This window comes from Grus americana, chromosome 7, assembly GCF_028858705.1.
Source record: "Grus americana isolate bGruAme1 chromosome 7, bGruAme1.mat, whole genome shotgun sequence".
NCBI lineage: Eukaryota > Metazoa > Chordata > Aves > Gruiformes > Gruidae > Grus > Grus americana.
This window is the reverse complement of record NC_072858.1, coordinates 31,607,086-31,624,692: the sequence shown is the minus strand read 5'-3', so window position 1 is coordinate 31,624,692 and position 17,607 is coordinate 31,607,086. Positions and strand designations below refer to the sequence as shown.

The 17,607-nt window shown below is 36.7% G+C and overlaps 1 protein-coding gene across 3 annotated transcripts in view; it reads right to left on the bottom strand.

Annotated features, from left to right (window-relative positions):
* WAPL (WAPL cohesin release factor) overlaps positions 1–17,607 on the bottom strand; it is a 69,861-nt gene that overhangs the window by 12,779 nt on the left and 39,475 nt on the right. For 2 of the 3 annotated variants that reach the window (XM_054831087.1, XM_054831089.1), the window contains exons 5-9: positions 14,255–14,350; positions 10,960–11,112; positions 10,580–10,716; positions 8,438–8,549; positions 2,903–3,130 (exon numbers count right to left, since the gene is read on the bottom strand). In XM_054831087.1, coding sequence (XP_054687062.1) covers positions 2,903–3,130; positions 8,438–8,549; positions 10,580–10,716; positions 10,960–11,112; positions 14,255–14,350 — 726 coding nt within the window. The remainder of the gene's footprint in view (positions 1–2,902; positions 3,131–8,437; positions 8,550–10,579; positions 10,717–10,959; positions 11,113–14,254; positions 14,351–17,607) is intronic. The other variant, XM_054831088.1, reaches the window with a different exon arrangement.

Here is a 17,607-nt window from a genome sequence, read left to right as displayed (position 1 = left end):
ATTTATACTACTGGGTACAAGAACACAATTTTCAACTGTTAGGGGTTTTATTTTGTTGTTTTTTGTTTGTTTGGGGTTTTTTTAAATAAAATCAATCAAACCTTTTGAGGAAAGTAATCCATTCTATCCATTTTTATGTCAATTACTATGAAATTTTAACACCAAAGGTTCAAAACATGGTTCCCTTAAGCTTTCAGCCTTATGCTGAGAGTGAAGAAACGGAATACCCTCTTTCACCAACTGATAAGAGAAGTCACTTCTGAAGGTTTTCGTTATGATGCAACGAAGAGGAGCTGGCTGCAAGCATCAGCTACAGAGGGCTGTGCTGACTGACAGGCAAATGCCATTTACTGCCATGAAGGCTAAGTTTTTCAGGTTTTATCATCTTCTAAGCCAGCAAAAAAAAACCCTGGAACAAATTCAACCCACAGAGAACTCCTTTTAGATTTTTAATGTTCATGCATTCTAGAAAACAGAACCTTTTGAATACCTGTTTGAGTACTCAAAAATTAGTCCAATCTAATGTCTAGATAGTCACACAAACAACATTGTCTGTGGAAAGAGACAGGCCGTATTGATCACCTTCACTTGATCTGTGTAAGATTCAAAAAAATTAAGGTGTAACCAGTTAGGCACAAACTGGAGTTATCAAAACATCTGCTGCACTCCTCCTGTTTCTCAGTGGATATGTCTGAGTCTGAAAAAGCACAGATCTTTTCTTTACCCCCAGAAGATTTGCATTTTTGTTAGTGTTTTTTGCCTGTCATCTGGTACAAAACTGAGATTACTTATTATATCTCATGACAGAGATCTATGTGAAAGCAACTTTATCTTTTACATACGAAGTTCATTATTGTCTCAACTTACCGTTGCTACTATCATAAATTGGAAGAGAATCTAATCATCTCATTTGGCTTGCATATATTCTCTAAACACTATATAGTCTCTGCATCTAGAGGTGCAGCTGGGAAGGTACCAGTTTCCATCTGTGAGGTACTACAGCATTCAACACATTTACAACAGCTCAACATAATGTAAGAAATAGATGCCTCAGGAAAAAAAACAAAAAACAAAACAACCCCAAACCAAAAAACCAAACCAGCTGAAACTGATGGCCTGTGATAATATTACTCTTTACTCATGAACAGCTTCCTCACAAGACAGAATCCCTTTTAATATATCCTCTCCCTTTCAAACCCATGCCTAAGAAAACACAAGAACAGAATTACAGTTCATAAAAACCCATCAGGCTAGCTCAGATTATGAATATGAGAAAAGCTCAAAGAGGAGACAGTGGTCTGTGTGGCTGGATGCTTTAGCAATGAGGAACCTGTACCAGCTGTTCCATGCTTAATAAAGGGAGCTGTCTTACATTTTAGAGTGCAAAAGATATCCTGGCACTGACAGACTGTGAGCTATGTGAGCTGCCTTCGGTGCCAAAACAGCACTGAAATAAGACACTGATTATACCAATGCCTCCCTGATCACCACCTAGAGAACAAATTTCATTCTGTGTTGGCATCTTCAGATTGTATCATGTGAATTCACAGGGTTAGCTGAAAGTGGAGAAAATAATCTCAAATTCATTCTTCTTTTGCAGATTTCAAAGGTCAGAAATTAATACGAGCCCCCTACCTGTATGTTTCATAGGTTTGTAGGAAACAAGCCTAAAACTGAAACTCTGAAACAATTCTCCTTTGTCACCATAAACTGATTACTGAGGTTAAGAGTTATGTCATCAATATTACCTTCCTCCCCCAAAATTCAGCTCTTTCTACTGCTACGTAATACTGACTTTTCATACCAATTCAGCTGTTTCATAGCTAGAATTTTGGGAAAAAACCCCAAACCAAACCCTTCCTAAACTGACAAAAAAGTCACTAAAACTATAAAAGAAAATGCCAGCTCAATAAGACATATCATCTTTTAATCTAACCTAAAATGGAATACAATCTTAAGTGCACATTACCAGCAAGAGTTGAAACATTACTTGCAGAGATAAAGCTCTAAAAAGCTCACTTCATAAACAATATATCAGAAGCTTCTCTTATCAGCTCTATTACATGAAAAATGGCAAAAACCTAATGAGAATCTTTAAAACATTAAAACAACGTATTACAAGATGTTAAAAAATTAAGATCATACTAACATCTGTTATACTGAAATATAGTGAAAGCAAAACCACATTACTAATTTTTGCCATCTATGACCACTCATCTAGTCAATCTGTCATCAATTCTTTAAATACACTCTTTTAAGACGACTTGCAACTTACCCTTTATTTTTCAAGCTAGCTTGATGCTAGCATCAAACCATGGCCAAATTTATTTTTAAACAAAACCAGTTCTCTCTGTTGCATTCATAAAACACAAGTATGTTTGAGAAAGGAAGGAAAAAAATCATCCACATTTATGGTATTCAACAGATCTGCCACCACACTTTGGGCGGAGACAAACTAGTTTCTGTAGGACAGTTTTGTTGGATTTTTTTTTTTTAAATGGGAGAACCTGCACCACATTTTCAATTTAACACACAATACTCTCATTCCCATGTAAGAACTCCTATTGTTTGTCAATGTTTATATAAAATTTAGGCAAAGAAACAGTGTCAAACACACGGTCATTTAAAGCATTACTTGGTTTTAATTGCTACCTTTAACTGGCAACCCTTAGCAGGAACGATTAGTGAAGTCATAACTTTATCCTACTAACAGCCTTTTAGAAAGGAAATGTCAGATTTAAAGAAGCAAATACTTGCAGTGCAGTCATATCAACATAGAAGGTAGACAGTGTGTCATGAATTCTTAGCTGGGAGATACGAGATTAAGGATGATGCTTCCAAGTTCCATTTTACTAAGCATTCCACTACTGCCAAGGCTTTCAAATAAAAGCACGATACCCACCGTGATGTTTTCAAGATCAAGATGTTTGTTGTGAACAGTTTCGCACAGTCTCCGAATTTTTTCCTTAATTTTATTCATGTCTTTTTCATTCAGCAGCTTGGCAGAAGAAGCATCTTGTTCCAATTCCAAAAGCCGTATCATCAGATCTAGACTAGCTCTGTCTAAATCCATGTTCAAACGATCTCTACTCAGGATGTACATTAGAGCTGCTGTACAAAGGGACAAATTCTTGGGTTGGAAGAGGAAAGAAAAAAAAAAAAAGGTTTTAGTAATCATGTTAGGCAGACCTTTTACAATTTCTAATAAACAAGCTGAAGATTTACAAAAGAAAAAGCCTGACAAGTCTTCATCTATGCTAGCACTTGCATAAGTACTTACTGTTGTCCACAGACTCCTTCTAGCAATTACTAATGCATTCTCCTAACTAATACAACTGAGGCATAAATCACTTAATATATTTACAAAACCCAAGTAGAAAAGCAGGGTTTTCTACTTTTAAGGGACTCAGTGCTGCAGACAGAATAAAAAAACGGTAACTCCATTAACACGGCATTATAGAAGAGACAGATGGCAGGGGAACAAAGTGAAGAAGCACAGGGTACATGGCAAGCTAGGTGAACATTCTGGTTCGATGGGATAAGCCGGTGACAGCAACAGAAAATACACAGATCATGGGGACAGTGTTTGCATGTGAAGGGGGTAGGGGAGAAAACAAACAAAAAAATCCCAAAACTAAAACACAAAACAAAAACAAAACAAAAAAAAGCAGCTGGTGACATACATTCTGATTCTGACAAACAGGTCTATCAGTCAATAGTTTACCCAAACCTTTCCAGCATAAACACATTTAACTTCCAGGGGAATTCCACCTTCTGGAAGTAGCCGGAGTACAAACCAGCTTCCCCTGTGCCCCATCCCCATCAGACCTTAACAAGTAAATGCTGGGGTTTTTTCTTGACCATCCCTATCTTACACAGAATTGCTGTACAGGGACCTCTTCCTGGCTAAAGAACACTGAATCCTTCTTCAAAAAGGAACTAGATTTCATCTTCATGAGGATCCAGAAAAGCAAAGGCAGAAGGTGACTGTCAGGAAGGGACAAACAACAGTGAAGAAATCAGAGCAAAGCTATCTGTCCCCAGGGCTGTTAAGTACAGCACTTGCACCAGGAGACTCATCCATCCAGGTGAGCTCCAAGTTATGGTAAAGGAGAGAAATGTTCACGGAGAATTGAGTTGTGCTGGGCACAATACTTTCAGAAACCTCTGACCATATCTGGAGGAAAAAAGAGCTGAAGGGGGGGGGGGTGTGTGTGTGTGTGTGTCGGTTTACTGAGCTGAACTCTAAAAAGTCAACATGCTGCATGCATCTATTCCAATTTTTTCCGCATAAAGTAAAATAAAAATGGAGAGAAACTAATTCTGGGATGTGAATGTTGTACAACTCAACAGGAAAGAGCAGAATTTCTTTGTCATAGCAGATTAACATCTTGTTTAGAGTTCAGCCAACCACCAAGCAATCATTAGCTGCTTCTGTTTATTTTAGAAGCAAGTAATAATCATACCTGGTCATACTAAGCAGTATCAGCATTTCCAAAACAGGATTAGGCAGCTGACAGTCTATCAAAGGCTATGTTAAAACTCCTTCCTGTCTGAGTCAAGGAAACCGTCAGGTGAATAAAGATTTTAATCTGACTAACTACCAAAGATGCATTCGGAATAGCAAAGGAAGGAAGCAAGAGTTTGCAAATCTACATCTCCTTTCGTTAATATAACCTTGAGACACAGGGTTGGTTAAAAAAAAAAAAAAAAAAAAAAGAATCTTAGCTGTGAATATCACTACTCCAGCCTTGTCAGGTGTAAAGCAGAAAACAATCTATGTGGCTTGACTACATAGACAGGGTATACATTGTTTTCCCTTAATTTCTATTAACTTTCTCCAATAAACCTTGCAATTGTATCATTTTAATTATATAAATTATTTACTCTTGATTTACTTTCAACTGGTTTAAATGGTAAGAAATGTCAGCTTCCTGGAAGAAGACTCTGTTCCTTCAGAACAACAGTTACTAAAACAGGACAAAGGAGCACGTGCATTCTGGAGAAACCAAAGGTCAGCTGATGTGGGACCTCATAAAGCAATACCTATGCAGAACTATTTTCTAGTTACCAGCATTACCTAGGTGAGCTTCCTGGTAAAAACAACAACAACAACAAATCCTTAAGCACCTAAAGGGGTTTCTATCAACTAGAAACTATGCAGTAGTTAATAGGGGGAAATTGCTGAATTTATAATCTGGGCTGCCAATATTTAGGCTTTTCAAAGAGTCAGAGACTGTTCTTAGATCACTACTCAGAAATGCTTTATAGATACTCCAAAGTCTGATAAGGGCGATCACACTCATTTTGTACACCTCCATATCAAGCCCTTGCCTGTCCCAGGCTCCCTTCTTTGCAATCCAGCCGACGTCCCATTATGCAGGGTACTGGTTCTCCCTCCGCACAAGCTCTGTCAACACCTCCCTTCTGATCTTCAACCCAGGTTTTAAGATACTTAAATATGATCAGAAGGGACCCAAGCAGGGAACTAAAACATTACACAGAAGGTTTCGGGCTGCAGGAGGACTGCTAGAAAAGCAAAGAGGAGTGGCATAGGTCGGTGTCACAAGAACTAGATTCCTGCAACAGCTTATATGCAGAAGGCAATCAGGCCAACGAACCTCCAAATACTGACGTACAACAGGAAAATAGTGATGTTGCAAAAGGTAGGACCTCAAATGTCAATGGTGCTTATAATGTGGGACATAATAAGCTACATGCCAGCAATATGTGTTTTCTAAAATTCATCTTTTTTTAGTCCCTACAGGCAAGGGGGTTTAATCTTGAATATAACAACTCCACATTTTGCTGTGATCTGTAAGCGTTAAAAAGTTAACCACATTGTCAGAAAGCTAGCTCATGCCCTACCATACACAGAAGTCTGAGTTGAGAATGAGGGGCAAATTGTTAGTACAACTAATTTTTGATCGATATAAAAAAAACCCCAAACAAAACAACCAAAGAACCCAATCAAACCCTCAAAATCCCACCCTCATCAATTGCAGTGGTAAAGCTGGTTTTTTGGGTGGGCTTCCCCCCCCCATACTATTCCTCAAGATGCTGAAAACACATTCTGCTTACAAACAAACGTGGAAGGGAGAAAAAGAGTAAAATAAATACAATTTGCTCTAGACAGAAATTTCTAAGTATGAAATTTCTCTCCATACTTCTGCAGAATTCAGGAAAACATCCTAGTTGAACATATACTCCAGGAACGGCAGACCATTTACACCCACTCTCATCCCTGTCTTCCGTTGCTTGTTCTATTTATACTCCAGCTTGTGGGAACAGATGGTTATTTTCTAGGGTTCAGCACTACATTTAATGCACTTTTTTTTTATTATTCACATGCTGAAGACATTACAAAACCACATTTCTGTGCTTAACTACTGACAGCTACAATGAAAATACAGTTTTTATTTTAAAAATTAATAATACTCCAAAACCTTTAGAGCATGGCTGAAGAGATGACATCAGTTAAAAACTGAAACTGTAGCTTAAAGAGAAATCTACAAGAAAAAATTTGGTGCAACAAGTAATTTTCGTGTAAATATTTTGGGGCATAGCTCAGTAAGATAACTGGCTATTTTGTTTTCCTTGCTGGTTAAAAAAACCCTGCTATTCTATATTCTTATGGAAATGTTCAAGTCCCCTACTTTCTCAGTCTATTCCATGGTATCAGTACAATGAATGCAGTATACACTCCTACTTGTTTCCATTAGCAATGTCATTGTGGCAATTTTCCCATCTCCAAAATACTTTAAAGAAAATATTAACAAAATAATTGTATGTTTTTTTCCCTAGCCATTATTCATCTTAAATGGATTTGATCCATGCAAGCGAAGCCTAGTGTGATTTATTATTCTTGCACTGAGATTTAGTGGAGAAATTTCTATCCATTTTTAACAAGTTAAAATTTTAGTGAAAAAATTAGTGGATGGAAGGCTAGTATATAAAGACAGCAAGCTTATACAGAGAAGGTCATTGCTGAAGCATATACTGTCAGTAGTTAGAGCACATATTTTAGCATTTATCAATAGTTTAATAAATGAGTAATTTTATAATACTGTATAACCTGTACCAAGAATGCAGTGTGTTAAAACGTTAACTACCTTTTTTCTTCCTCCTCACAAAAGGAAGCATTCAATCAAATATACTGAAAATAGTGAATATAATCAATGCTTTTTGTTACTGCAGACTAATAGCAGCGTGCAATTTCCTTTTGAACGGTATGTGCTAGTTCTTTTGAAAATGAAGGAATAATGGTAACTGTTAACAGACAGCCAAAAATACACCGAGCAAGCTTGTACACTTTCCAAGGAACTGTAGCTCTCCTCTGCAGATCTCCTGCAACTCAGTGGTGGCAACTGTCCTAAATAGTGTGACTATACTTTATTTCTAGTATCACTTGGCACTATTTTGACAGCTCACAAAATAATGACTGCATTGAACTGGGTTCCTATGTTTTACAGTAAGGCATTGCTAATTTTTGAGGGAGATGGAAAATAAGCTATTATCCTAAATTAGCTACTTCAAGCTCTACAGCTTTTTCCCCCCAGTCACAGTAAGATGACAAATACATTCTCTTAAACGTCTGTTTCTCCGGGTGCAAAATTTCCTTCTGCATTGTATGTCATTTTTCTAGAGTTATTTAATAAAAGTAATAAACTTGACTGGATATACATATCTATTACCCACTTCAAGTAACATTTCCTATGTTCAGCTTTTGTAACAACACCTCAAGGGATGGCCCACAGAGGCACAGTTTCCAACCGCTGGAAAAATAGCATCAGCCCCAAGAAGCGTTTTCTATTACAGCTGAATTGAACTTGTAAATTGATAAGAAGGAAAACCCAAACTGCTTCAGTTTTTAACTCTCAGGTCACGTTACCATAAGTAGTTAAAATTTACCTTTCCTAGATTCATCATAGGACACTGCACATACTCAAAGGCATCCTACAACTGCAATTATGGCACTGCTCAAGGAGACAAGCACAGAACCTGAAAAATGCCCCATGACAGCTACAGAAAAGGCACTAATTCACATACAAGCAAGTCTGGAGATGAGCACTTAGAGCCATCTTTAAATATAAGGAGAAAGGATTCCTTTCAAGTATATTTTGAGGGAAATTACGAATAGAACAATAAAACTATTAAAAAAGTGTAAGAGAAGATATGAAATAGCAATCCAAAGCACAGTCAGTATTTTTAAACAGTTTAAATGATTTTTAAAGAATTTCCAAACCCAGAGGCACATAAACAGTGGGAGGGGAATTTGTCATTGGAACGCAGGTGCTCTTATTTTTCATTTCCCTACAGATTTCTAAAATGGAGCCACACCATAGTGGATGCTTGGCCTTGAAATACGTGTACACAAAATTCACATGAAGTAGACAGGTATCATCGAACTTTAATGAAATACACAATGTATCCATACCTGATGGTGTTGGGAATCATCCAGTGTTTTGAAAACCATGGCTACCATCCCATGTGCTCTCAGATGCATTCGGAAGCTGGGCATGGCGCATTTTGTCGCCAAGCTGATTACACTAGAGAAAATTAATTCTGGATTAGAACAACTAAAACGAGTATGTACAAAAATGGCAGACAAACACGTCTACAAAATGTGATTGACCATGTATCTCAGATCCTGACAAACTCTGCTGGGATGTTTTGTTTAAAATTTGTGTAAGGCAGTTTTGTAATTGGTGAACAGAGCAGCATTTTATTCAATAGTTGCTTACCAGCACCAAACTACATCTCCTTTATTTTAAGGCTGGCTAAAAACCAGATTTGAAAGGGTACCCTGAACTCGCTTCTTTCAAACCAAAGTTGAAATAATTTCAAATAGTTAAATTAAAAGTAAAATGTTCATGGATTCAGCACAGAGCTCTGATTTAGAGGCGCAGGAGACCTTATTATGTATTGAGGCATTATCAGAAATTATAAATGTGAGCTTCCATCGCTATCTAATAGTTATCTAACGGACTGATTAGTCCTGCTTACGTCTGACAATACTTCTAGAAAAACCCAAACATATTTAATATTTATTGCTGTGTTCATGGTTGATGGAAACACTACAGATTTCAGGTAAATCTGACAAATATATTAGTCTAATCAGTGATCAGCGTAACAGTTCTATTTTAAAAATAGAATTCTTCCCTTAGTTTTACTAGCAAGTTGTCTGCCATTTCTAGCACAGCCCAACATAGAGACTATTAAAAATATATTGCTTTTAAATGTGGAGTAACATGGGAGTGATTCTGCAATCAAGTCTTCTGTGACTACTGTGGAATTTTCTTATGACAGATTCATATGGTATGGTGTTTAAAGAACAAGTGGTCTTTCTGTCTCCAATCACAACAGCACCAGTTAGAGCTTACCTACCAGTTTCTGATTCTTTTACGTCTATTCCTATCCTTACACATTGATTTCCTTTGGAAAAATACTTTTCTTTTAATTTGTTAACTGAAAGAAAAAATGTTTATAGTGTTGATACAAGTTACATTTCATGATATAAATTTGGAAAGTAAAAAAAATAATCTCAATTTAAGATCTTAGGAAGCTTGCCATATGAGCAAATTAAGTGCACTTAGTATGAAAAACACTCCTAAACTATCATTATGGTATTAATTTATTCTTATCATAATGTACACACAAACTAGGTAATAGATTTTGTGTGTTTATACTCCAGCAACAATATTCATTGCTAGTTTTTGAGGAACATGAAGAAAAATTTTTTTAAACAGCTCTCAAAAGCATATAAAGCTTTTTCTCATCCACAGTCCAATCTCAAGTAAAGTGTCCTCATCACCTGCCTCTGTGGATTCAAGTTTTTCCTTCTCTAGTATTTTAATTTTGCTAAAACAGAAAGGAAAATTTACAAGTATAAAAAAAAAGACTATTATGTGGTTACAGAACATTATTCTAATTACTTTTATGTCCAGGGAATGGACACCAATATTAAGTCACAAACTTTTTCAAAGCAAGACTAACATTTTTGATACTAACATCGCAATAACATGTAACTTTAGTATTAGAGTGCAACGAGTAGTTCAAGACAACTTAGGGAAACTTCCAATTAATATTGAGGCCACAATACTTCCAGTGGATGCTGGCTATGTTATGTCTCAACAGAAGATAAAGAATAGGGGGTCGGAGTTAAGTATCTCAATATTACATTAGTTCTGGATTATAGCCAGCAAACTTTCCAGTCTTAGGGATTTTATTTTAGAATTGAATTTTTCATTAAAAACCAGAACAGACATTGCACATAAGATTGTGCTAAACAAAGAAAAATTATTAGAAAATATTTTTTTAATTTATAGCAAGGAAAACAAGCGTGTTGAAGGTGTCTCTTACGGTACAATTTTCCATTTCATCTTCCTAGCCATACTACTTATGATTATTCAGAATATATCATCTTGATGATTATTTTCAAATTTTATTCCTTCTAGCAGAAGTGCCAGGTAACTACTCAAGCATCATTTTAAAGCACAGTCACTTCATTGATGAATATTTATTTAATTCAGTATTACTTTTAAATATAAGTTCAGTGTTTTATATTAAGATATCTTACCTAAGGCAACGTGTGTTTAGGGGCTGATTGCTCTTCAATCCACTTAGCAAGTACTCAATATCATCTGTGAACTCTTGATTTTCACCAAATTCCACTACATCATTGAAGTGCTTTACATGCTGAACAACAGTGTATAACTGGAAGAGACAAATATTTTGACCTAGGTAAGTTGCTCTTGGGATTGATTACAACCTTAACAAGTACAGTTTAAAATCTATTCAGTTTTGAGTGAAACATTAAGAAGTTAATGAAGGCCATTCAACTATTTAGACAACAATATTATCTTTAATAGGAAAGCCAAATTTCATTTTGACACTGTTCCTTCAGTACTTAGGATTACCAATAAATCTTTATCTTAAAAATTTGTTAAGAATACTTACTTCTTTGTCTTCTTTCCTACATTTCAATGCAGTTACTATCTCTTGATAGGGCTGAGTAGGTATTGTCACAGTTTTTATCACTTTGGGAGGTGGTGCAGGAGCCTTAAAAACTCCATCATCTTTATGAATTGCCTCCTTTGAAGATAGCCTTACCTATTAATAAGAAAGTGCTAAAATGGGCAGATGTTTTGAGCATGTAAACATACACTAAATACATCAGGAAACAGTACAGGTGTGCAATTGTCAAACTCACATTTTGGGACTATTTAGTCCTTGCCTTACACTACCAAGATGTACCTAAGCTGTGTGATAATGTACCTACTCTTAAAAAAAAAATCGACAGAAATTATATGCAATTTTTAAATACAAAAACCAGTTCTAAGTAGTCAGGAAAGCTCCAATGGAATTCTGAAATTAAGAAGAAAAAAAAAAAGTCCTTTACACTGGTTCCTTAAGCTTTAGGGCAAGTAAACCAACCAAGTTTAGTGATTAAAAACAATTATTTGTTGATACTTACAAGTATCTTACCCCCTTACACTGGAGCTTCCAGGACTGACTGAGTTGATTGCTACCCTGAACATTGGTATTATGTATACTGGTTGGGATATGAGCACAGTATTGAGTAATCACTGTCTCAACATAGCTTCAGCTGAAAAACTCTGTGCCTACTGTTCTCTTCTCTTACTACCAGAGGCTACTGCACTACTGTACTCAGGGTGTAACTATCAGAAAACCAACCTCTCCAGCCTGATACTCCAAACTGTACTTTGTCTGTAGGTAGAAGACTACCAATATAAATTCTGTAGCACCATAAAAAACTGCCAGAGAGGGGCACAGTGCATGCTTCAAACAAGTAGAGTATGTACTTTTAAATTCATGGTATTCTCCATACACTGGCCTTATTCATATTCGTGTTGTTAATATTTTAGGAACAACGTGTTTAGCACCAAATACAGCAAAACCTATTCTGAACTTACAACAGGTAGTAGAGAATTGGATGTTAGGTCTAGAGTAACTACTGACAAGTTTCCAGCTGTCTCAGGTAAGTATTACAGGTTTCTGCTTAACCTACTCCTCTGTATTAGTTTGAGGCTATTATAATCTTAAATGTCAGCTTATCTTCAGATTACTACTTTGGCACAAATTCAGATGTGAAGACAAACTACAGAAAACAAGGCATAAAGGAAGGTTCTCCAAATTCCAAATTTACAAGTGCCAATGCCAGTGGTCATTTACTCACCCTCAATCTTTAAGTAATATCATGTACTTAGTTTCCTTACATGGAGAAATAAGATTTTTTTTTTTAATAGAATTAACATGCAAGCATGGAAGATGCACTAACTGTTGCTCACTCCACGGGATATTTTGAGAGGAAACCTTCTTGTGCATTGTACACTGACAGTCAGAATTAAAATATAAAATATAAGCCAAAACAACCAACTATATTAATGGAGTATTCTCTACATGCTGCCTCTGTCACTGTGCAGCACATCAGTATTTGCTCACTTAGGCTCCAGTGGCAAAATGCTAATAAGCCACCCTGAAAAGCTGGTTTAGAGCACATACTGGAGGACTCTGATCTTATCAGTCTGCGAACACAGGAGATCCAGTCAAGTATCTCATTCAAGTCTTGGTTAATGGCTTCCCCTTCAAAGCAAATTCCAAGGGAGCTTGGAGAGGCCATAAGAAAGAGTACTTGGCATAAGCAGTTTGCATGCTATGGGCTTCTCACTGTAAGTTTAAGACAAATTTATCCAGATCTTCAGGAAACAAATTTCTACAGAAATTAAAGAGGCAGGATCATCTGTGCAGGGATTACTGCTGAACATTTAGATCAAGGCTCATTTATCTTGTAACTCTTAAACCTTAATCATACACACATAAATCAAGGTTAAAAAAGTGACTGAAGTAACTTCAGATGTACATCACAACATAAGGAGCAGATACCAATTCCCTAACTGGTTTGTTTGGCCAAACCTCTGCCATATTCCTGAATTAATATTTTGATGGTTCCAGTTACAAAGTGGAAGTTCGATAGAAGATAAAATGGCTTGTCTGAATATGAATGATCCAGACATTTTCCTAGTCTCAAGAGGATGTGTATGCAAAGTCTGAGAAGACTCACACAAAATCTGCCTTTAAGTTAGCTATCAGAGTACTTCACAAGAATCAGTATCAATACAAAGATTCAGTAAGCAACAGAGGCTTCAGTTCACATGCACGTAATTTGAGACAGGGGTTTAGGAGAAACCCAGGACTAAAATTTCTGCTCTCCTTAAAGGCTAGTGGTAATAGTTATTTTAAAATGAGTCAATCTGCATTTTCCAGACAGCGCATCTAACATCGAAGGAAGGCTGTTCAGAATACTGTGAGGATGCAACCAAAAACCAACCATAAATCAAAAAGGAACTAGTATCAGAACAACAAACACACAGGTAGAATTAAAAAACAAACAAAAAACCCCAACCCTGAAACTGGTGACAAGAACAAAAGCTAAAGACTTATCACTGCAAAAATACCTAGGTTCTGATTTTTCTGTTCTCAGGCAAGTACTGTAAGCAAGGCATCAAACGAAAAGAAGTTTACTGACAATGTACAATGCTCTCTTAGCATAATCAGTAACAACTTTTACAAGTATATAAGCCCAAGACCCTGGATTCTCAGGATCTCAAAAGAGTTAAAAACCAATTACCTTAAGCCTCAGAACAATCATTGATTTTTGAACAGACAAGTTACTTTTAAGAATGGTTTTCACTCTTCTCTACTGTTTATAGACGTGCTTAGATCTAATATGTTTGTATCAGCATTTCTGGCTGTATGCTGAAAACTTTATTTATTTCATAGTGTCCAATGACTCAAGTGAGCAATTCACAATACTTTACTCCATCAGAAAGGAAAAAGAAATGAAGTATGTCTTTAATTTTTTCCTTTTTGACCTGCAACTGGCTGCTTTCTTATGGGTATTAGCAAGTTAATCTTAGGGCTCTCACAGAAGACAAAATCGAGTCCATTGTTAGAAAGCTTAACTTCAGCAGATTAGGGAACATAACGTGGTTGGAGTTTGGGTTTTGGGGGTTTTTTTGTATCTGTATATTGAAATGATATGGAAGATGCCGTTCTAGAGTATTTCCACTGATAATTTCTTTCCTATCAAATACGCAATGGCTCACATCACAAAGTGGATTTCATTCTGAATTACTGTGACATTACCAGACATCAAGAACTTGTGTTTCAAAAAATATGAGTGAATCTTAAAAAGAGATTTACTAAGCTTGAGAAAAAACAGTCTACTTACTGGGACACTGGGAGTTTTCAAAACCGGTGGTGCTGGCAGAGCCTCTGATTCTGGCTGGTTCCAGTGTCTGGCATTATATACAGCTTTTGTGGGAGACTAAAAGACGAAAAGAGAAGTTATTTTTTAAGTAAATCTACCAGTAGTCACTATATACTTCAAAAATTACTGTAGCAATAATGTAGCTTCATTTTTCCCCTCTTATGTCGTCCCAGCAACACAAGTTTTCAATATCGTATATATCAGAAAACCCAAAAGACTTTGAAGCACCTGACGGTTTTAAAGACATAGACCAATTCAAATGGCAAAAGATATGATGTCTATGTATTTCAAGAATTTTTCAGTTTTTCTACTTTTTAAATTTATTCAAAGATAAAAGGTCTGCAACCTTCCTATAGACAAAACCAGACAGCTATGGAAAAAAAAAATATGTTAGCAAACACCATGTCAGTAGAAAACATGACTGGTTTAGAACCAAAATGTAGAATTGATACAGACTTTGATGCTTGGAAGAATACAAAAACATTCAAATGAAATGCATATTAATAAATTAAGAAGCGGGTTTTTTTCTTCCTGCTTAAAAGTGTGTCAAGGCAAATCACAATGCATCAAAATTGACTGTCCTGCAATTTTTGGGAAATGCAATACAATTCTTAAAGAAAGCAACGACAGAATTATATTTCTAGCATCTGAGTTTACCAATCTAATTGCATAATAATATTCCCGACTAATATACCATACTATTTTCACAATTTTCCAACATGCCATATATTTTGTAAACTCTGTAACTACATACCACCTCACACGCACTTATGTAGCATTTTAAATGTGGAAAAAATATTTTAAAAAAAATAGAAGTTGGGCATTAAAAAGTTTTCTGTCAAAATATAATGTATCAACTATTTAAACCAGATACTGGCTTGAGTACAGCCCACAGAGTGGCTCTGCGTAGCAAACCCAGCAGTACCAGCTATGGATTGAATACCATTCCATGATGTGTAACGAGGTTTTGGCATGTTAAAAACTGGGAAGTAGATTTTGTAAGGTAAGAGTTTCTGTATTACTGTGAAAACTCTACTGTGCTGCATCCTTCTATTCTTTACAAGAAGAGAAAGCCCTGACTAGCAAAACTTCAAAGAATATAAGCAGAATGAAAATCTCAGCTATGAGTTTTCAGAGCCCCAAAGACTTGTGAAGCACTGAATCATTTTAGTTTCCAGACAAGAAAATCCTCTTTCCCTCCTACAGTGAGCTTTGATGCGGTCATAAGAAACTTAACTTAGTTTGATTTTTTCAATTATATTTTTAAAGCAGTGCTCAGGTACCATTCAGCAACAAGTAAAAAATTGCCACTGCCTTAACAGTTTTATCTATTTTCCAAGAAGGTTCTTTGAAACAATACATTTTCAGGTGATGGCTATACAAAGTCCTTCAGCAGCCCCATGTAGCCACCATGGCGACACACAGAAATACCAAAATAAGTTCTTTTGATAATTTCAATTTTTAACTTTCCCAAGTAAAAGAAGCACTAACTTGCCCAATTTCCCAACAATCTCATCAAGCTCAGAAAGTTAAACTGAGAAACCAGCTTTAAGTTCATACTGCTACAGTTACAAGAGGACATCTCTGTCTACAAATAGGAAGATGGTGTCATATAGATCCTTATTTGAAAAAAGTTAACTGCTGACAAAACAGTTAAAAGGTTAACTTTCTTTTCTCCTACACATTTCTGAGTAGTAAATTCTTAAACAGAATTTGACTCTGGGTTTGCAATGAAAAAGGAAGGACAACTTAGTAACAGATATGCTTTTTTTAATCACAAAATATACAGTGTTTCACAAATGTCTGTAATGGAAAAGAACCACTGACTATATTCTAGATACTCACTTTTTTTGTTTAATTACTCACAACTGTTCCACAAATTATCTGAGTGCATATCTAAGATTGGGAAGAGAGGGTACAAGTTTCTGGGTGCCATATCCTGGTATATGGGATAATTCAAGGAAATAACATGCTCTATCAAGTAACCAGCATGAAAGTACAGCATATATTTAGTCTCAGTTTCAGCTGATGCATAATTCTTCTTAACCTTGCAGGGAAGCTTAACTACTACAATTCTGACAGCAGTGTACTGCATTACAGCTGCCAGAAGTCCCATTAACATAAGATGTTCTTTATTAACAGTCCCAAATCTCAGTTATAGTCTCAAATGGTATTCTATCCCTACTTAAAGGATACAAATATATCCTGAATTTCCTGCCTGGGAGCTACAAGCTGCACGGAAGCTTTTCAGGTCTCTGCACCAGCAGTGTCAGGCTCAGCGCACCCATAGGGAGATGCAACCCAGGCAACGGGATTCCAGATTTATGCCATTCCCTTAGCTGGATACAGAAACCAGGGGGGCACAGACTAAGGCAGGCTCTGCTGCAGGACTCCCTTATTTATGAAGTTCAAGGTTAGAGCATGCCATACTCGCTGCCCCAGTTCATAAAGCCTCTGCCTATTCCTTTTCCTTCAGGTCTTGTGCTCCGTGGCAAACTAAACATGGTCCTTGTCGGGCACAGGGGGAGCACAGTCATGCCGGCGTTCATGCTTGTCTCAGTGAGGTAGCGGTTGGGACGGGCCCTTGCTGACCATGTGACAAGAGCGTCTGCAGCCTTGGCTTTTCAAAATTCAGCACCTCTGTTGCATACGCATGCATACAGCAAGGAAGCACAGATGACAGAGACCGAGTTCAGTGCTTTGATATGGAATAAGAACAAAGTGTACAAACAGCTGTGCCAGCAAAATCGAAAGGTCCACACAGCATTAGTGTGCTTTCTTCAGCAGAGAGCAACAGCTGATGCGTAGGAAAGAGTTCAATGGGGCAAACAGATAAAGACAATTCCTTCTAAATACTCAGGGCTCAGAGGCTCCCTGAGTCAGAGGTGGCATCCTTTTTATTTAACAGTCAAAAAATGGGCTTTTCTTCCCCGATTTTCCTTAAGCCCTTACTAAATCAAGAGCTAGGGCATGCCAAAGTGTTTTGTGACGAGACACTTTAAAAAGCTTGCTGAGGCACCACCAATGCAATATAGAAGAAAGCTGCATTTTATGTAAGAAATCAAGTAATGCCACCAATAAATGCCTGTTCTGAGAAATGAGGACGTCTTCATTGAATAGCTCTCTTGTAACAGAACCTGAACTGTAACTGAAAATGGTAATTATTTAAAACCTCAAATACCTACGGAGGGTCAGTTCTAACCACTATTACTTGTAATATCTTCCACTTTTAGATCAAGGTAATTTTGCTTGTGATTCCACGCCTTCCCAGCAATATTTCATTAGACAGTAGACCCTGCTCCCCAGCACCCCAA